The sequence below is a fragment of the Bombina bombina genome, chromosome 3, assembly GCF_027579735.1.
Source record: "Bombina bombina isolate aBomBom1 chromosome 3, aBomBom1.pri, whole genome shotgun sequence".
Classification (NCBI taxonomy): Eukaryota; Metazoa; Chordata; class Amphibia; order Anura; family Bombinatoridae; genus Bombina; species Bombina bombina.
The window spans coordinates 802995807-803013273 of record NC_069501.1 but is presented as its reverse complement, the minus strand read 5'-3'; the positions used below and the strand labels follow the sequence as shown (position 1 = coordinate 803013273).

The window sequence follows — 17467 nt, the reverse complement described above, 5'->3', positions numbered from 1 at the left end:
TTCTTAAATGGACAGGAAACCCCCAAAATGTCCTTCAAAATTTGAATAGAACATTTTAAACAACTTTCAAATGTACTTTTATTATACAATCTGCCTCATTCTCTCGTTATCCTTTGCTGAAGATACAGTATTGCACTATTGGCAGCTAGCTGAAAACATTTAGTTATCCAAATAGCCAATCACAAGAGACAAATGTATGCAGGCACCAATCACCAGCTAGCTCCCATTAGTGTAGGATATGTGCATATTCGTTTTCAACAATGGATACCAAGAGTACAAAGCACATTTGAAAATAGGAGTGATTTTAAGTGTTTTAAAGGGATAATAGATAAAAGTCCAAATTAAACTTTCATGATTCAGATAGGGCATGTAATTTTAAACAACTTTCTAATTTACTTTTATCTTCAAATTTGCTGTGTTCTCTTTGTATTCTTAGTTGAAAGCTAAACCTTTGTAGGCTCATATGCTAATTTCTAAGCCCTTGAAGGCCACCTCTTATTTGAATGCATTTGACAGAGGGCGTTAGTTCATGTGTTTCATATAAATAACACTGTGTTTCTTTCATGATTCAGATAGAGCAGCATGTAATTTTAATCAACCTTCCAATTTACTTCTATTATTTAATTTGCTTAGTTCTTTGGTATCATTTGTTGAAAAGCATAGCTAGATAGGCTCAGGAACTGGGAGCTAGCTGCTGATTGGTTGCTGAACATACATGCCTCGTCATTGGATTACCAGTGTGTTCAGTTATCTAACAGTAGTGAATTGCTGCTCCTTCAATAAAAGATACCAAAAAAATGAAGCAAAGTTGATGATAGAAGTAAATTGGAAAGTTGTTTAAAAAGGTATGTTCTATCTAAATGAAAGAAAAAATAGGGGTTTCCTTTTGCTTTAATAATTACTTTCTATTTAGTTTACAAATGATTAAAACAAAGAACAAATGCAACACAGTCACATACATAAATAATTACACTCTCATTTTCCATACCATACAAACTTGTCAGTTGAATTAGCGCAATGTGGTGTCACTCATGCAGTTTCGGTAGTACCATATTATTTTATCAACCATTTAACTGTGTCCACATAATCCCATTACCACACATACTTGTCATCAGTTGAATTAGCACAATGTGGTTTTACTCTTGCAGCGTCAGTAACATCATGGTATTGCATCAACCAACATTCATTTTTACTCACTGCACACACACTCACTCACACAAGACCACCTTAACTTTAAAAAATAATTAACCTTTTTTTTGCTTTGCTGAGCTGCTGCTGGCTTTGCACTAAGTTTTATTGTGGTTTTCCAGTTGTTTACTGAGTCAGTTTGTTCTGAAGCTTCACTCAGTTAATTTTTGTTATAGTTATACAATTTAGAAAAAAAATCTGGCAGCAACCATTTATTTTTAATTAATAAAAAAATGCAGAGAAATAATCTCTGTTTTGGCAGTTAGTAGAGTTGTTGAGGGCCTATGATAAGTAGTACACCACAGTACGGAGTTTGAATACATGTCCCCATAGATAAGTCCTCCACTGCTCACTCTACATATACATTTATCTTTTAAGTGTTCTAAGTCAGTCAAATAGTATTTATTTTCCTCTTGAGTGTTGTGACAACTAAATATGCAGACCCTTTCCTTCCCCAGTTATCACAGGACCCACAAGAACATCAGTGGCTGGCAGTCTGTTTTGATTGTCTGGGTCATGACCTTTGGCCAGTGTTAGACAAACATTGTGTGACTGGTCCACTGAAAAATAAAAGTAACAGTACCACCAGCATTGCTATGCATAATGCTACGGTGACAAAACCACTGGATGCTGTTTGTCCATAGCCCTCCTCTAATTCCTCCACAGATCTGAAAAGCTTTGCAATAAGTTTAAAATTGCCCTTTGACTTCCCTCCCCCTGAGAATGCTCGTTGGCTAGAAATGCCACAGGCTTCCATTGACTGACTGAGAGAAACTGTCAATCTATTCTGCTGCTCCTTCTTTGTTTACATCCATTGGATAATGCCTGCTTGCTTCATAAAAACAGCATCCACCAACAGAAAATGAAAAATTAATTAAATGTGTTTTACTGTCTTTTTTTTTTAATTTATTTTTATTGGTTTGTTTTTGGTATTTTTCAGTAAAGTAAAGAATAATGCCATTTTTTTTTTGTTTTCTGAAAAAGAATGCACATGTTTAAGATACACTAATTATATTCAGACTCATAATGTTTACAAAAATCCTTGCACATATAAATTATATTATGTTAAAAGTACTATTTGGTTTTGCTACTACTTATTGATTACCGGTATATATTGTATTTGAACTCATTTAAAGTGTTCTTTTTATTTTCATACCAGGCATACCAACTTTCTCGAGGCAGAGTCTGGCCAATGATAATAATTCTTTGTCTCTTTGCTGCATTCCTGTCTGCATTTTTAGACAATGTAACCACAATGCTGCTCTTCACCCCAGTCACCATAAGGTATTTTATTTTAACTTGCTATTTTAGTGATGCTAGACATGTATTTGCTTGATAATACTTTTTTTTTTTAAATTAATGTAACCACTATGATGTTGACAGAATATTTTGGGGGGCTAATGAAGAAATAAGATGCATACACACTGAATTCACCCCTCTGCCCCCACACCCAAATGCCCCTTTCACTAATATACATGACAATATATTTATCAGTACAAATATTATGTAAACATGTTAATTTCCTAATACATTGTTTAGCTTTAAAATTATGATTTCCCATTTTGTCTTATGTTATGTAAGAATTATTATTGTTGTCGTCATATAGATTGTAAAGGATATTTTAGTCAACTTTTTCCATCTAAAAGATGACATTTTAAAACGTATTTCAAATAAAAACTAATTTGTTCCTGTACACAATTAAAGGGACTGTAAAATCAAAAGGAAACTTCCATGATTAAGGTAGACCATAACGTTTTAAATAACTATCCAATTTACTTTCTTTAAATATACTGGCTACCACAGCACTGCCCTTTTCTTTCATACAGGTGGTGAGAGTCTACGATCCTTTACTCTTGGGAATTACTCTTCTCTGCCACTATAGGAAGAGGTAAAATTCCAAAACCCCAAAAGCTATATAAAACCCCTCACACATGCCTCAGTCTTTACTTTGCCTGGAGGTGGTTGAAAAATGAAGATGTACATTTGATTATTCAGAAAGAGAGCTTTTCAGTCTATATTGAGGCCCAATTTCCCCTCAGAGTACAGTGCTTGTCAGAGGGAAGTATATGGGGTATGGTTTATGATTTATTTTAAAAACAAATTTACCTCATGGGAAATTTTCCAAGGACTTGTCTTTTGCCTCCCTTTATAGATCTACAACATACTACTTTTCCATAACCTTAATCTTGTCTAGTATTCCATAAACTCTGCAGATATGTTTCTGTACTGGTTTGGCTGTCTGCTGCTTGATTGCTAGTGGACGAGTATGTATTGGCAAGTATCTTTCTATTAACATTTAGACACTCCTATTGCTATGTTATGAGTACTTTTTTGAGTTTATATGTGTCAACTTTTTGTTGCACTTAGTTTTTTGGTTTACATGCATTAAGGTTTCGCACGTTGGGTTAACAGTTGTCAGGTTAGCGCAGGTCCCCTTAATCTTCTATAGTTTACCCACACCTCGGTTTACGGACGTTGGTTTAGTGCACTTTCGCATGGTTATGTGCACGTCCGATTTTGGCACGCAAAATCTCCTTTTTAGTTGTTAGGTTTTGTGAGCGCTCGGATTTAGTGTTTATTCCTCCTGATTTGTTTTGCAGTTTGACTTAGCATTGTACCTGTGACTCTTTTCTTTTACAAGATATACCGAGTCCACGGGTTTCATTCTTTACTTGTGGGATATAATCCTCCTGCTAACAGGAAGTGGCAAAGAGCACGACAGCAGAGCTGCTATATAGCTCCTCCCTTAACTCCTCCCCCAGTCATTCTCTTTGCCTATGCTAGTAATAGGAAGGGTAAAGTGATAGTTGTGATACAATGAAAGTTTTAATTTCTTCAATCAAGAGTTTGTTATTTTTAAATGGTACCAGTGAGTACTATTTCTCTCAGGCAGCATTGGAAGAAGATTGCTGCCTTGAGATTGATGATCTTAGCAGACATAACTAAGATCCATATTGATTCCCACAGTGTGCTGAGGAATGCTAGATAAATCTTCAGTGTGAGGAACAGTTTTCATGCTACAAGCATTGAGGTATGTTCAGTCATTTATTTCTGAGGAGACTGTGATATATCAGAACTAGCTGACATAGTTCCCATAGAGGGAAGAGGTAAGCAGTAATTCTGTGGAAAAATAGGGTATTACTGTAATCCTGGGCATTATTTTGTTTTCAAGACTAATGCAACTTTATATGTTATGGTGAGACACTGGGGCAGCCTAACGATTTTAATATCAATCTAAAATGGGTGGCTGGTTGTTCTTTTCCTCTAAAGAGGATCCACATGGCTAGTACTTTATTTTTTATACCCACATAGCTTATGTTTGACCGCTTTACTGTGGTTGTTTAGGCTCAGCTTATTCCGGAGAGGATGGGCGGGGCCTAATTTTGCGCCTCAATGGCGCAGTTTCTTCACAGTGGCAAAGAGCACGACAGCAGAGCTGCTATATAGCTCCTCCCTTAACTCCTCCCCCAGTCATTCTCTTTGCCTATGCTAGTAATAGGAAGGGTAAAGTGATAGTTGTGATACAATGAAAGTTTTAATTTCTTCAATCAAGAGTTTGTTATTTTTAAATGGTACCAGTGAGTACTATTTCTCTCAGGCAGCATTGGAAGAAGATTGCTGCCTTGAGATTGATGATCTTAGCAGACATAACTAAGATCCATATTGATTCCCACAGTGTGCTGAGGAATGCTAGAGAAATCTTCAGTGTGAGGAACAGTTTTCATGCTACAAGCATTGAGGTATGTTCAGTCATTTATTTCTGAGGAGACTGTGATATATCAGAACTAGCTGACATAGTTCCCATAGAGGGAAGAGGTAAGCAGTAATTCTGTGGAAAAATAGGGTATTACTGTAATCCTGGGCATTATTTTGTTTTCAAGACTAATGCAACTTTATATGTTATGGTGAGACACTGGGGCAGCCTAACGATTTTAATATCAATCTAAAATGGGTGGCTGGTGGTTCTTTTCCTCTAAAGAGGATCCACATGGCTAGTACTTTATTTTTTATACCCACATAGCTTATGTTTGACCGCTTTACTGTGGTTGTTTAGGCTCAGCTTATTCCGGAGAGGATGGGCGGGGCCTAATTTTGCGCCTCAATGGCGCAGTTTCTTCACATACAAACTGTAATTTTCAGCTCCGGTTGGGCCCAAACTGACGCCTGGTGTTCCGGAGTGATTTTGAGGCTTGATTAAGATCCCTGGGGGCAAGTAGGCGCCACAGCAGAGCTGTGGCGTGGTGCAGGGGATTATAAAGTTTTTCTAATAAACGTTGTTTTTAATGATAACTCAGAGGGTTAATTTCTCTTTACTGTGGGGTGCAACATCTGACTGCATTATAGGGCAGGTTTATCTTAAAATTGGACATATGTGAACACTTTTTTTAAGCGGTTTTGCACAATTGTGCGCTTTTTATAACCTTAAAGGCGCAGTACCGTTTTTAAAAAAAATTGTGTTATCTCACTAAATAGAGTGTTTAATGACTTTGTGGTGTTTACATAGCCTGTTCAACTCTGACACTGAGGAAATTCAATGTTCTATGTGTTTAGAAGCCATTGTGGAACCCCCTCTTACATTGTGCCCTTCTTGTACTGAAAGGGCCTTATACTGTAAAAAACATATTTTATGTAATGAAAGTGTGTCTAAGGATGATTCTCAGTCTGTAGAGAATCAGGATATGCTATCTAATGCTCCCCAAGTGTCTCAACCTTTAAAGCCCACTCAAGCGATGCCAAGTACTTCTAGTGCGTCTACTTCTTTTACTTTGCAAGATATGGCTGCAGTGATGTCTACTACCCTTACAGAGGTACTATCTAAACTGTCAGGTTTGCAGGGTAAACACAGTAGGTCAGGTATTAATGTAAATACTGAACCCTCTGATGCCTTAGTGGCTATTTCTGATGCACCCTCACAATGCTCTGATTTGGGGGTTAGGGATTTTATGTCTGAGGGAGAACTTTCAGAGTCAGGAAATTTATTACCTCAGACAGATTCGGACGTCACGTCATTTAAATTTAAACTGGAACACATCCGCCTATTGCTCAGGGAGGTTTTAGCGACTCTGGATGATTGTGACCCTATCACAATTCCCCCAGAAAAATTGTGTAAAATGGACAAATATTTAGAAGTACCTACTTACACAGATGTTTTTCTGGTTCCTAAGAGAATTTCAGAAATTGTTAAGAGGGAATGGGATAGACCAAGTATACCGTTTTCTTCCCCTCCTAACTTTAAGAAAATGTTTCCTATATCTGACACCATACAGGACTCCTGGTAATTGGTCCCTAAGGTGGAGGGAGCTATATCTACTCTAGCTAAGCGAACAACTATACTCATTGAAGACAGTTGTGCTTTTACAGACCCTATGGATAAAAAATTAGAGGGTCTTCTAAAGAAACTATTTGTTCACCAGGGTTTTCTCTTACAACTTACAGCCTGCATTGTTCCAGTAACTACTGCAGCTGACTTTTGGTTTGACACCCTGGAAGAGTCTCTGAAGGTAGAGACACCTTTAGAGGACATTTTAGACAGAATATAGGCTCTTAAATTAGCCAATTAATTTATTACTGATGCTGCTTTTCAAATTGCATAATTAGCAGCGAAAAACGCATGCCATTCTGGCGCGCAGAGCATCATGGCTAAAGTCGTGGTCTGCTGATGTATCGTCTAAATCTAAGTTTTTAACTATTCCCTTCAGAGGTAAGACCCTATTTGGGCCTGAGCTGAAGGAAATAATCTCTGACATTACTGGAGGTAAGGGGCACACCCTACCTCAGGACAAGTCCCTCAAGATGAGGGGTAAACAAAATGATTTTCATTCCTTTCGAAATTTTAAAGGAGTATCCTCTGCATTTTAAAAGAGTATCCTCTGCTTCCTCTTCCTCCACTAAGCAGGAAGGGAACTTTGCTCAATCCAAGTCGGTCTGGAGACCTAACCAGGCCTAGACTAAAGGTAAACAAGCCAAGAAGCCCACTGCTGCTACCAAGACAGCATGAAGAGGCAGCCCCCGATCCGGGACCGGATCTAGTAGTGGGAAAACTCTCGTTCTTTGCTCAGGCTTGGGCAAGGAATGTACAGGATCAATGGAAATTGTGACCCAGGGGTACCAGCTGGAATTCAATGATTTCCTCCCAAGGGGGAGATTTCATCTTTCACATCTGTCAGTAGACCAGACAAAAAGAGAGGCATTCTTACGCTGTGCAAAAGACCTCTACACAATGGGTGTAATTTGCCCAGTTCCAGAACTGGAACAGGGACAGGGGTTCTACTCAAATCTGTTCGTGGTTCCCAAAAAAGAGGGAACCTTCAGACCAATTTTAGATCTTAAATGTCTAAACAAATTTCTCAGAGTCCCATCGTTCAAGATAGAGACCATTCGTACAATTTTTGCCAATGATCCAGGAGGGTCAATATATGACCACTGTGGACCTGAAGGATGTGTTCCTTCACATTCCTATCCACAAGGATCATCATCAATTCCTAAGATTTGCCTTTTAGGACGAACAATATCAGTTTGTGGCCCTTCCCTTCGGATTGACCTCGGCTCCCAGGATCTTCACAAAGGTTCTAGGGTCCCTTCTAGCGGTTCTCAGGCCGCGAGGCATAGCGGTGGCGCCCTATCTGGATGATATCTTGATCCAGGCATCAACCTATTTGTCCAAATTTTACACGGACATCGTGTTGTCATTTATAAGAACTCACGGTTGGAAAGTGAATGTAGAAAAAAAAGTTCACTGGTTCAACAGACAAGAGTTCCATTGCTGGGAACTCTGATAGACTCAGTAAACATGAAAATATTTCTGACAAAAGTCAGAAAATCAAAGATTCTAAATACTTGCCGAGCTCTGCAGTCCATTCATCGGCCATCAGTGGATCAGTGTATGGAAGTCATCGGACTAATGGTAGCAGCAATGGATATCATCCCGTTTGCTCGCTTTCATCTCAGACCACTACAACTGTGCATGCTCAGTCAGTGGAATGGGGATTATGCAAATTTATCTCCTCAGATAAATCTGGACCAAGAGACCAGAGACTCTCTTCGGTGGTGGTTGTCACAGGACAATCTGTCCCAAGGGACGTGCTTCCGCAGGCCATCTTGGGTAATTGTAACGACGGACACCAGTCTCCTGGGCTGGGGTACAGTCTGGAGTTCCCTGAAGGCTCAGGGTGTGTGGACTCAGGTGGAGTCTCAATTTCCAATCGCTATTCTGGAACTGAGAGCGAAATTCAATGCGCTGCTGGCATGGCCTCAGTTGGCTTCGGCCAAATTCAGAAGATTCCAGTCTGACAATATCACGACTGTGGCATATATCAATCATCAGGGGGAACAAGGAGTTCTCCAGTGATGATAGAAGTATCAAAGATAATTGATGGGCGGAGGTTCACTTTTGCCATCTGTCTGCGATCTCTATCCCAGGAGTAGAAAACTGGGAAGCGGATTTTCTAAGTCGTCAGACTTTTCATCCGGGGGAGTGGGAACTCCATCCGGAGGTGTTTGCAACCTTGATTCATCAATGGGGCATACCGGACTTGGATCTGATGGCATCTCGACAGAATGCCAAACTTCTACGTTACGGGTCCAGGTCAAGGGATCCCCAGGCTGTACTGATAAATGCTCTAGCAGTACCTTGGTCATTCAACCTGGCTTATGTGTTTCCACCATTTTTTCTCTCCTTCCTCATGTGATTGCCAGAATCAAACAGGAGAGGGCTTCAGTAATTTTAATAGCGCCTGCTTGGCCACGCAGGACCTGGTATGCAGATCTAGTGGACATGTCATCTCTGCCACCGTGGAGACTGCCATTGAGAAAGGACCTTCTCATTCAAGATCCTTTCCAACATCCAAATCTAACTTCTCTGCAGCTGACTGCTTGGAGATTGAACGCTTGATTTTATCTAAGCGGGGTTTCTCTGAGCCGGTCATTGATACTCTGATTCAGGCTCGCAAGCCGGTTACTAGAAAAAGTTACCATAAGATATGGCGTAAATATCTTTAGTGGTGTGAATCCAAGGGTTACTCATGGAGTAAGATTAGGATTCCTAGGATTTTGTCTTTTCTCCAGGAAGGATTGGAGAAGGGATTATCAGCTAGTTCCTTGAAGGGACAATTTTCTGCTTTGTCAATTTTGCTTCACAAGCGTCTGGCAGATGTCCCAGATGTTCAGGCATTTTGTCAGGCTTTAATCGGAATCAAGCCTGTGTTTAAAATAATTGCTCCGCCATGGAGCTTGGATTTAGTTCTCAAGGTTCTTCAAGGGGTTCCGTTTGAACCCATGCATTCCATAGATATTAAACTGTTATCTTGGAAAGTTTTCAGTTTGAAGAGTTTCTGAGCTGTCTGCATTGCAATGTGGTTCCCCTTATCTTATATTCCATTCTGATAAGGTGTTTTTGTGTACTAAACCTGGATTCCTTCCTAAGGTTGTTTCAAATAAGAATATTAATCAGGAAATTGTGGTTCCTTCCTTGTGTCCTAATCCTTCCTCTAAGAAGGAATGCTTGTTACATAATTTGGATGTGGTTCTCTATTTAAAATTTTATTTACAAGCATCCAAGGATTTCAGTCAAACATCTTCCCTGTTTGTTGTTTATTCTGGGAAGCGTAGGGGTCAAAAAGCTACGGCTACCTCTCTCTCTTTTTGGCTGAGAAGCATCATTCGCCTGGCATATGAGACTGCTCGACAGCAGCCCCCTGAAAAGCTTATGGCTCATTCCACTAGAGCTGTGGCTTCCACTTGGGCTTTTAAAAACGATGCTTCTGTTGAACAGATTTGCAAGGCTGCGACTTGGTCCTCCCTTCATACTCTTTCCAAATTTTCCAAATTTGATACTTTTGCTTCTTCTGAGGCTATTTTTTGTGAGAAAGGTGCTTCAAGCAGTGGTGCCTTCCATTTAGGTTCCTGTCTTGTCCCTCCCTTTCATCCGTGTCCTAAAGCTTTGGTATTGGTATCCCACAAGTAAAGGATGAAACCCGTGGACTTGGTATATCTTGTAAAAGAAAAGGAAATTTATGCTTACCTGATAAATTAATTTATTTTACGATATATCGAGTCCATGGCCCACCCTGTCATTTTGAGACAGGATTTATTTTTTATAAACTTTAGTCACCTCTGCACCTTATTAGTTCTTTCCCTTTCTCTTCCTATACCTTCGGTCAAATGACTGGGGGGAGGAGTTAAGGGAGGAGCTATATAGCAGCTCTGCTGTGGTGCTCTTTGCCACTTCCTGTTAGCAGGAGGATTATATCCCACAAGTAAAGGATGAAACCCGTGGACTCGGTATATCGTAAAAGAAATTAATTTATCAGGTAAGCATAAAGTTCCTTTTTTTGTAAAAGTTGCTTAGGACGGGGTTTCCATTCCTAAAGAGCTTTTTAGGTGTAGGGGGGAGGATTAGTGTTTATTGCATTGCTTTGCCATATGCTCCATTGGAGCAGCAGGATTCTGTCCTTAAATCTACCCAAGAAACTGAGTCTCCTGAACACATTTCTACCATTATTAGGTATTTTTATTGTAAGAGCGCTAAGTTGCCATCTCCATCTCATTTATGTGGCTCATGTTTGGTCTGGTTACATTAAAGGGACACTGAACCCACATTTTTTCTTTCATGATTCAGATAGAGCATGCAATTTTAAGCAACTTTAATTTACACCTATTATCAATTTTTCTTTGTTCTCTTGCTATCTTTATTTGAAAAAGGAATTTATGCTGAGGAGCCAGGCAATTTTTGGTTCAGACCATGGACAGCACTTGTTTATTGGTGCTGTCCAATCAGCAAGGACATCTCGGGTTGTTCACCAAAAATGGGCTGGCATGTAAACTTACATTCTTGCTTTTCAAATAAATATACCAAGAGAATGAAGAAAATTTGATAATAGGAGTAAATTAGAAAGTTGCTTTAAATTGCATGCTCTATCTGAATCACAAAATAAAAAATGTGGGTTCAGTGTCCCTTTAAGAAATCAAATCTAAATCAATGTAGTGCCTCCCACCATGATTTTTTTTTATCAAGGCTTCAGTTTCTAAAGCATTGGCTGCTGTCCTGCTTCAAACAAGCATAAAAGGTTAGATCAGATTTTACCTTCTACAAGTTCTATGTGCCCTAAGACCAGGGATACTGTTTTGTCTTGTATTCAGGATTAAATATCCTAAAGGTTCTGATAAGCCTTGTAATTGTTTAAATTTATTTTTTAAAACTGTTAAAGGGATATTCTAATCCAAAACAAACTTTCATTATTTAGCTAGGGCATGTAATTTTAAGTTTTCACTTTTTTTTATTTATTTTTTTGAGAAATTTTTATTGAGGTTTTGAGAAATAGCAGCCAATAAAGTATGTCCGCAAGACAATTCCAATAGAATAATAACAAGCATATACATATCAAACGAGGTGTCAACATAAGAAATAACATCCAAATACAAGTATGGTAGGTATATCCACTCTGAGTAAATTATTATGTAGCTATCCCCTTGAACAATGATAGTCAATGTATAGTAACAAAAAAAGAGGGTAACTGCATCATGCGCCATGGCACTACATTACACATTTGTTATGGATGTTCAGGGAGGAGGCACTGCAAACCATGTATACTGCAGGAGGTCATCTAGAACATAGAATTCTGAAACATCATTTTAAATTTTATTACAATAGTATTGATTTTTTAGAGCCCTTGGAGGTTAGATAGGAGATAGTACTTTAGTGGGGATTAAAAAGTACAAACTGTATGCCTAAGACTCCCCAGGACCCATGATGACATGGCAGTTTATAGTAAATATAACCTATATACAAGAAAATTTAAATTACCTGTAACCTAAGCAGTTAAACCCTTATTAAATATAGCAAGGTTAGGCTTCAAATATACATAACCTTATGTAATATCATAACTGAGAGAACTTCTGGGTGACCTAGTTTGCCATATAACTATTGATTTAATACATGCCTTGGTGATTCATTATGGCTTTGTTACTTATACAAGTCACACCAGGTTTAGCTTGGGTTAAACAAATGATATGGCTATAATAAATAACTGCAGGCACTACCCATTACTGTTTGACAATTAAACAAACAACTATAGTAATGTAGTAACTAATTAGCGTTATGGCGTTATACAGGTATATATAACCCTATGTAATAGGTGTATAATAAATACCTGTCTGGCTTAGAGAGCAAAGAAGGCATGTGGGTAACATAGTTAGGTGCTCCTGTGTTGCAGTCCAGATATGAGAATGATATCCGGTGAGGAGTATTTAGTAATAAGGGTATGGGCTAAAAGTGTAATAGCAATAAGATGCCCAAGAAAATATGAGGATGCCACCTGCTAACATAAAACTTTGAGATATATTCTAACTTCTGTTTTGAACATTTGGGGCTTATGACGTAAAAAGACAACATAACAAATCCCCATCTAGGGCTTAACTAAAGACAGTACTGAAGTTTGCTGACAGGCACTATAATTCCATCAGCATAAAACATTATCACCTCAAATATAATGTTAGGGGTTCACATACCGCTAGAAGGGAGAGGAATATAAAAATTATATAGAGAGCCATAATAGTTAGGTTAGGAAAACATTCACAACTACATGTAAGCTTCTAGATCCTGTAATACCCAATCATCAAATAAACCAAGAGGATTTTAAAAGGAACATGGATGAATTAGGGAGAGTCAACTGCCACCCCAGTTATAACATTAAAATTCTACTTGAGACCTGAACATTTGTGTAAAATATAAGTAGTCCACTCATTTCCAAGCCTGAGATCTTCATCCGGGAGAATATTTATCCAAAAAACAGTGTCACTGAAGATAATATATCCTATGTAACTATACATGTTATAAACTTGGGTGCAGATAAACCACAGTAAATTGTCATAAGTATATTTACCTAAAACAACATAAGCACCCCTTCAACAATAGATACTAATTACCTCACACCAGATCTGACCATGGGTGTTGGAAACTGGTGAGCAAGCATATCTGACATCTTCATTGTTGGAAGACCTCTCCCAAAGGGCAGCCCTAATTGAGCCAACAGACCTGCTAGCTTAAAGGTATAAGTCCCAGTCCTTATTGTGCAAACCTGTTTCCAGGGCAGGGAGGTCTTAGGTCTCCTAGGCCGTTGTAGTCGCCTACTTCTGCATTTAGCTCTCACCAGCTGACCACTTGAAGCTTTCCTGAATAGTTGTTGCTTCTCACCCGGATGGCGCCTTCTCCGGGTTTCTGCTGTCGTTTTGGATAGTTCAGTTATAATCAGTATGAGGGCCCAGGCAGGATAAGTCCGTGGCTTTTACTGAATATTTGAGTAGACTCTATGTTGATTAGTGCATCAATATCACTGACCAGCTGATAAGGCTCTGTACCTATCCCCTTTTCCTCTTTATAAACATCTTCTGATTCAAACTGTAACCACCGTGTGTGCTGTGGGGCCTCAATGGGCAAAGTGTCGAATGAAGGGTTAATTTTAGGCTGCAGAGCGTCCATACAGTTCTCATAGTGCCAATCCAGGCGTGCAGACAAATCTTTCAATAGGATGATGCACTCCATTCTGAAGCGTATAGTACTTGCGGGGTATATGATAGTTGAATGTGGGACGTGCAATAGTTATCCCCGGTACTTATTAGGCTCTAATTAAATCCATTTGCTATTGTTGTGAGATGCCTAAAAGAAAACCATGATGACAGTTGTTCCAGTACTAACGTATTTCTTGGAGTCCGTGTTAAACTGTCATGGACCCTGAGCTGAAGTCCGAATCTGTTTCTCAGTAGCGAGGAGGAAGTAAGGGTGATATATGCTAGGCTACGTGGGCGATAAGGCCTCTGGGGTTTCTCCCCGATCTGGAACATGCTAGATCACATCATACCTTGGGACCAACATACAAATCTGTGGGACAGAGAGCAGTAAAGAGCGGTCTTCCCTCCACTGCGTCCACGATTACCTCAAGGCAAATCTCAAACTGAAACTTAATTTGTAGGCTTAGTATTCAAATGTAGTCAGGGGATCAGTTCTAGTATAAGTGAGACTGATAACTAAAGTTGGCAGCACTTCCCCCGGGGTGAGTGTCCCCACTGGACAGAGAGCAAAGTCAAAAGTCTGTATCCAGCACAAAATCTCCCAAGGTGTGCACAAAGCTGTGAAGTGCAAACTACAAAAGCACCCAAGAAACATCCAATGAACAAAATCACACTGTAGTATTTCCAATCTTTTTTTCTTTATTCCATGACACAAGTATAGCAAAGAGCAATAGAATAGAACGACGTTTCGGGTTATATACCCTTATTCATGTTCATACAAAATGAGCCACTACATACAAACTTAAATACCTACAATACAAACAGGTGTAACCACACCTCTTGGGTTAACACTTTCAGGTATACTTCATAATTCTTTATCACTGACACCCAGTGGTCAACACCTGTCAATGTTACAAACATTTTTTAAACAACATTTTTGTAAAAGTTAAAAACATAGTATAAATACTGATGAGGAGGGGATAGTTCTAATAAACAGATTACATCAAAGATAATGCTTTAACACTTCCAGATATTCACTTAAACTTAACCTATATTAAAATACACTCAAATCTATCTCCCTATTCATGCCTTTGGGAATTAATGATTTTAAGGAGAAGTTCCCTATTATCCCCTCTCCTTGGAATAGGTATATAGTCAATTATTTGGAACCTTAATGGTGTGCTACTGGGGCATTAAGGTCACCATTTCTAATATTAGATTTGTGTTGGAGGATTCTATCTCTGACCCTTTGGATCATCTCACCAATGTAAATTATACCACATGGGCATTTAATTAAATAAATCACATAAGTGGCATTACAATTATAGTATTCTTTGATTCCACATTTCTGACCCGTTAGGGGGTGGGTAAAAAAAATTCCTTTTATTAAATTATTGCAGTTTGAGCAATTGAGGTAGGGATAACAACCATTATTCATAGAGGTAATGAAGCCCTGTTTGGTTTTCTTAGCACTACCTATATCAGCCCTAATTAACTTATCTCTGTAGGCAGGCATAGGCAGTTGTCTAAATGCTTTCACCTCGGGGTTACACTCAGTAAGAATATGCCAATGTTTACGAATAATCCGTTGTATTTTTGGACTATAAATACCATCCTATCAGGATCTTTTATTTGTCTTTTCTTGTTAGGGTTTCCCTTAGGTGTTAGCAATACTCTTTTAGTAACCTCATCAATCATTTTCTGTGGATATCCACGCTCCACAAATCTACACCCCATTTCCTTAAGTCTTGTCTGAGCCAAAGTGTCATCACCCACAATTCTTTTTACTCTCAGCATTTGACTAAATGGTAGTGATCTAATTAATGCAGGAGCATGAGCACTAGTATAATGTAGGAGACTATTTGTATCTGCTTGTTTCCTATAAAAATCTGTTTTCAAAACCATACCATCTTTATATACCTTAGTATCAAGAAAATGTATATATTGCTCACTCCAGAATAATGTGAACTTTATATTTCTTGTTGTAGAGTTTAACTCTGAAACAAACCTCTGTAGGGATCCAACGTCACCCCACCAAATGCCGAAAATATCATCTATGTACCGCCACCAGGTGGCGACACATAGCTGAAACAATACATTCTCATAAACAAACTTTTCTTCAAAGATACTCATGAAGATATTAGCATAGGTAGGGGCGACATTGGACCCCATAGCTGTACCCTGTTTTTGTATATAGTACACATCTTCAAACAGAAAATAATTGCAATACAGAATAATCTCTAGTAACTCAATAATAAATTGCTGCTGTTCCAATGAAAATCTATTACTCTTAACCAGTATAAACTTTACTGCATCCAAACCACTAGTATGGGGTATTGAGGTGTAGAGACTAACGATATCCAAACTATAAAGTATACACTTATCCATTCGCCCTGGTAGATTGTTAATTTTATCCAGAAAATCATTTGTGTCTTTAATAAATGACATAGACTGTGTTACAAATGATCTTAACAATTTATTCAGGTATATGGAAATATTAGTAAATATGGAGTCAGTGCCTGCCACAATTGGGCGTCCTGGGGGTGCCTCTAAATTTTTATGCACTTTGGGGAGTGTATAAAAAACTGGAATAGTAAACTCATCTTTGATTAAAAAAATTTTTGTGTCATTATCAATGATACCATTAAGGAATGCTCTTTGTACACATTTGTAAATATCCAACTGGATTTTTTTTAGAGGGGTCATAAGATAAAGGTGTGTATACTTCAATATTAGACAACTGTATTTTAATCTCATTAACGTAATAAACTTTATCAAGTATTACAGTTGCACCACCCTTATCCGCTGTTTATAAATTACATTTTTTTTCATCATTCAGCGCTTTAAGTGCCACATTTTCTTGTTCGGACATATTAGATTTAAATGAATAACCCTTCTTATCACACTGTGTTCTAAGACAATCAACATCCTTTTTGACAAGCTTCATAAACACGTCAATGCTAGAGTCATAGACTGCTGGTGTAAACACACTTTTATTCCTCAAGCCCAGTGTTTTAATTGCTAGCTCATCAGTATTCACAACATTTGAAACATTCTTAGAAAATCTAGCAGGGTCACTTTTGGAAAAAAAAAAAAACGACTTCAATTTCAGGCTCCTATTTTTTACAGTTGTCCATATAAGAAAATTACATCACTTGTGAAGTGAAGACTGAGAGCTGCCTTCTCCACTTTTCCCTTTCTCAGACGGACTTTATTTGGGACTTTTTATTTGCACCGTTTATATTGGACATCTTCCAGTACAACGTGTGTATGTTTATATATACATTTGCATTTTTATTTTATTATTATATTTTTTGATTTACATATCATATTAATTTTCCAATTAAGTTTATATGATTTTAACAATTTATATTCTATAGTAATTTTGTACTTTAGTTATGTTTTTATTTACATATGTGTTGATTATTACACATTCACACTAGGGCCACCCACACCACCTGTTAAGTAAGCGCCTCCTATAGGTTATCTGTGACACCCAGTCACAGAGTTTCCAGTTTGTAGTTCCTATTGAACCTGTAAAGATCTTGCTCTAACTTGAAAAAATTACATTTCTCCATTTTGCAAAATGATAGTCCCTTTTCCAATACCTCTTTTTGTGTCCCTGTTAGTGTCTTGCCAGAGATGTTAATAATCAATGTCTTGTCCCTCAACGGGTCCTCCTCTGGAACTCCTGTACCGGCTTGTACTTCATTGTTCCTCCGGTGGTGTTTCCTCCCACCATGTCTCCGCCGACGTATGACTCCCCAGATGATGT

At 38.3% G+C, this 17467-nt stretch overlaps 1 protein-coding gene across 3 annotated transcripts in view; it reads left to right on the top strand.

Moving 5' to 3' along the window:
- OCA2 (OCA2 melanosomal transmembrane protein) overlaps positions 1-17467 on the top strand; it is a 739048-nt gene that overhangs the window by 409062 nt on the left and 312519 nt on the right. For all 3 annotated transcript variants that reach the window (XM_053707724.1, XM_053707725.1, XM_053707723.1), the window contains exon 13: positions 2348-2472. In XM_053707724.1, the coding sequence (XP_053563699.1) occupies positions 2348-2472 (125 nt within the window). The remainder of the gene's footprint in view (positions 1-2347; positions 2473-17467) is intronic.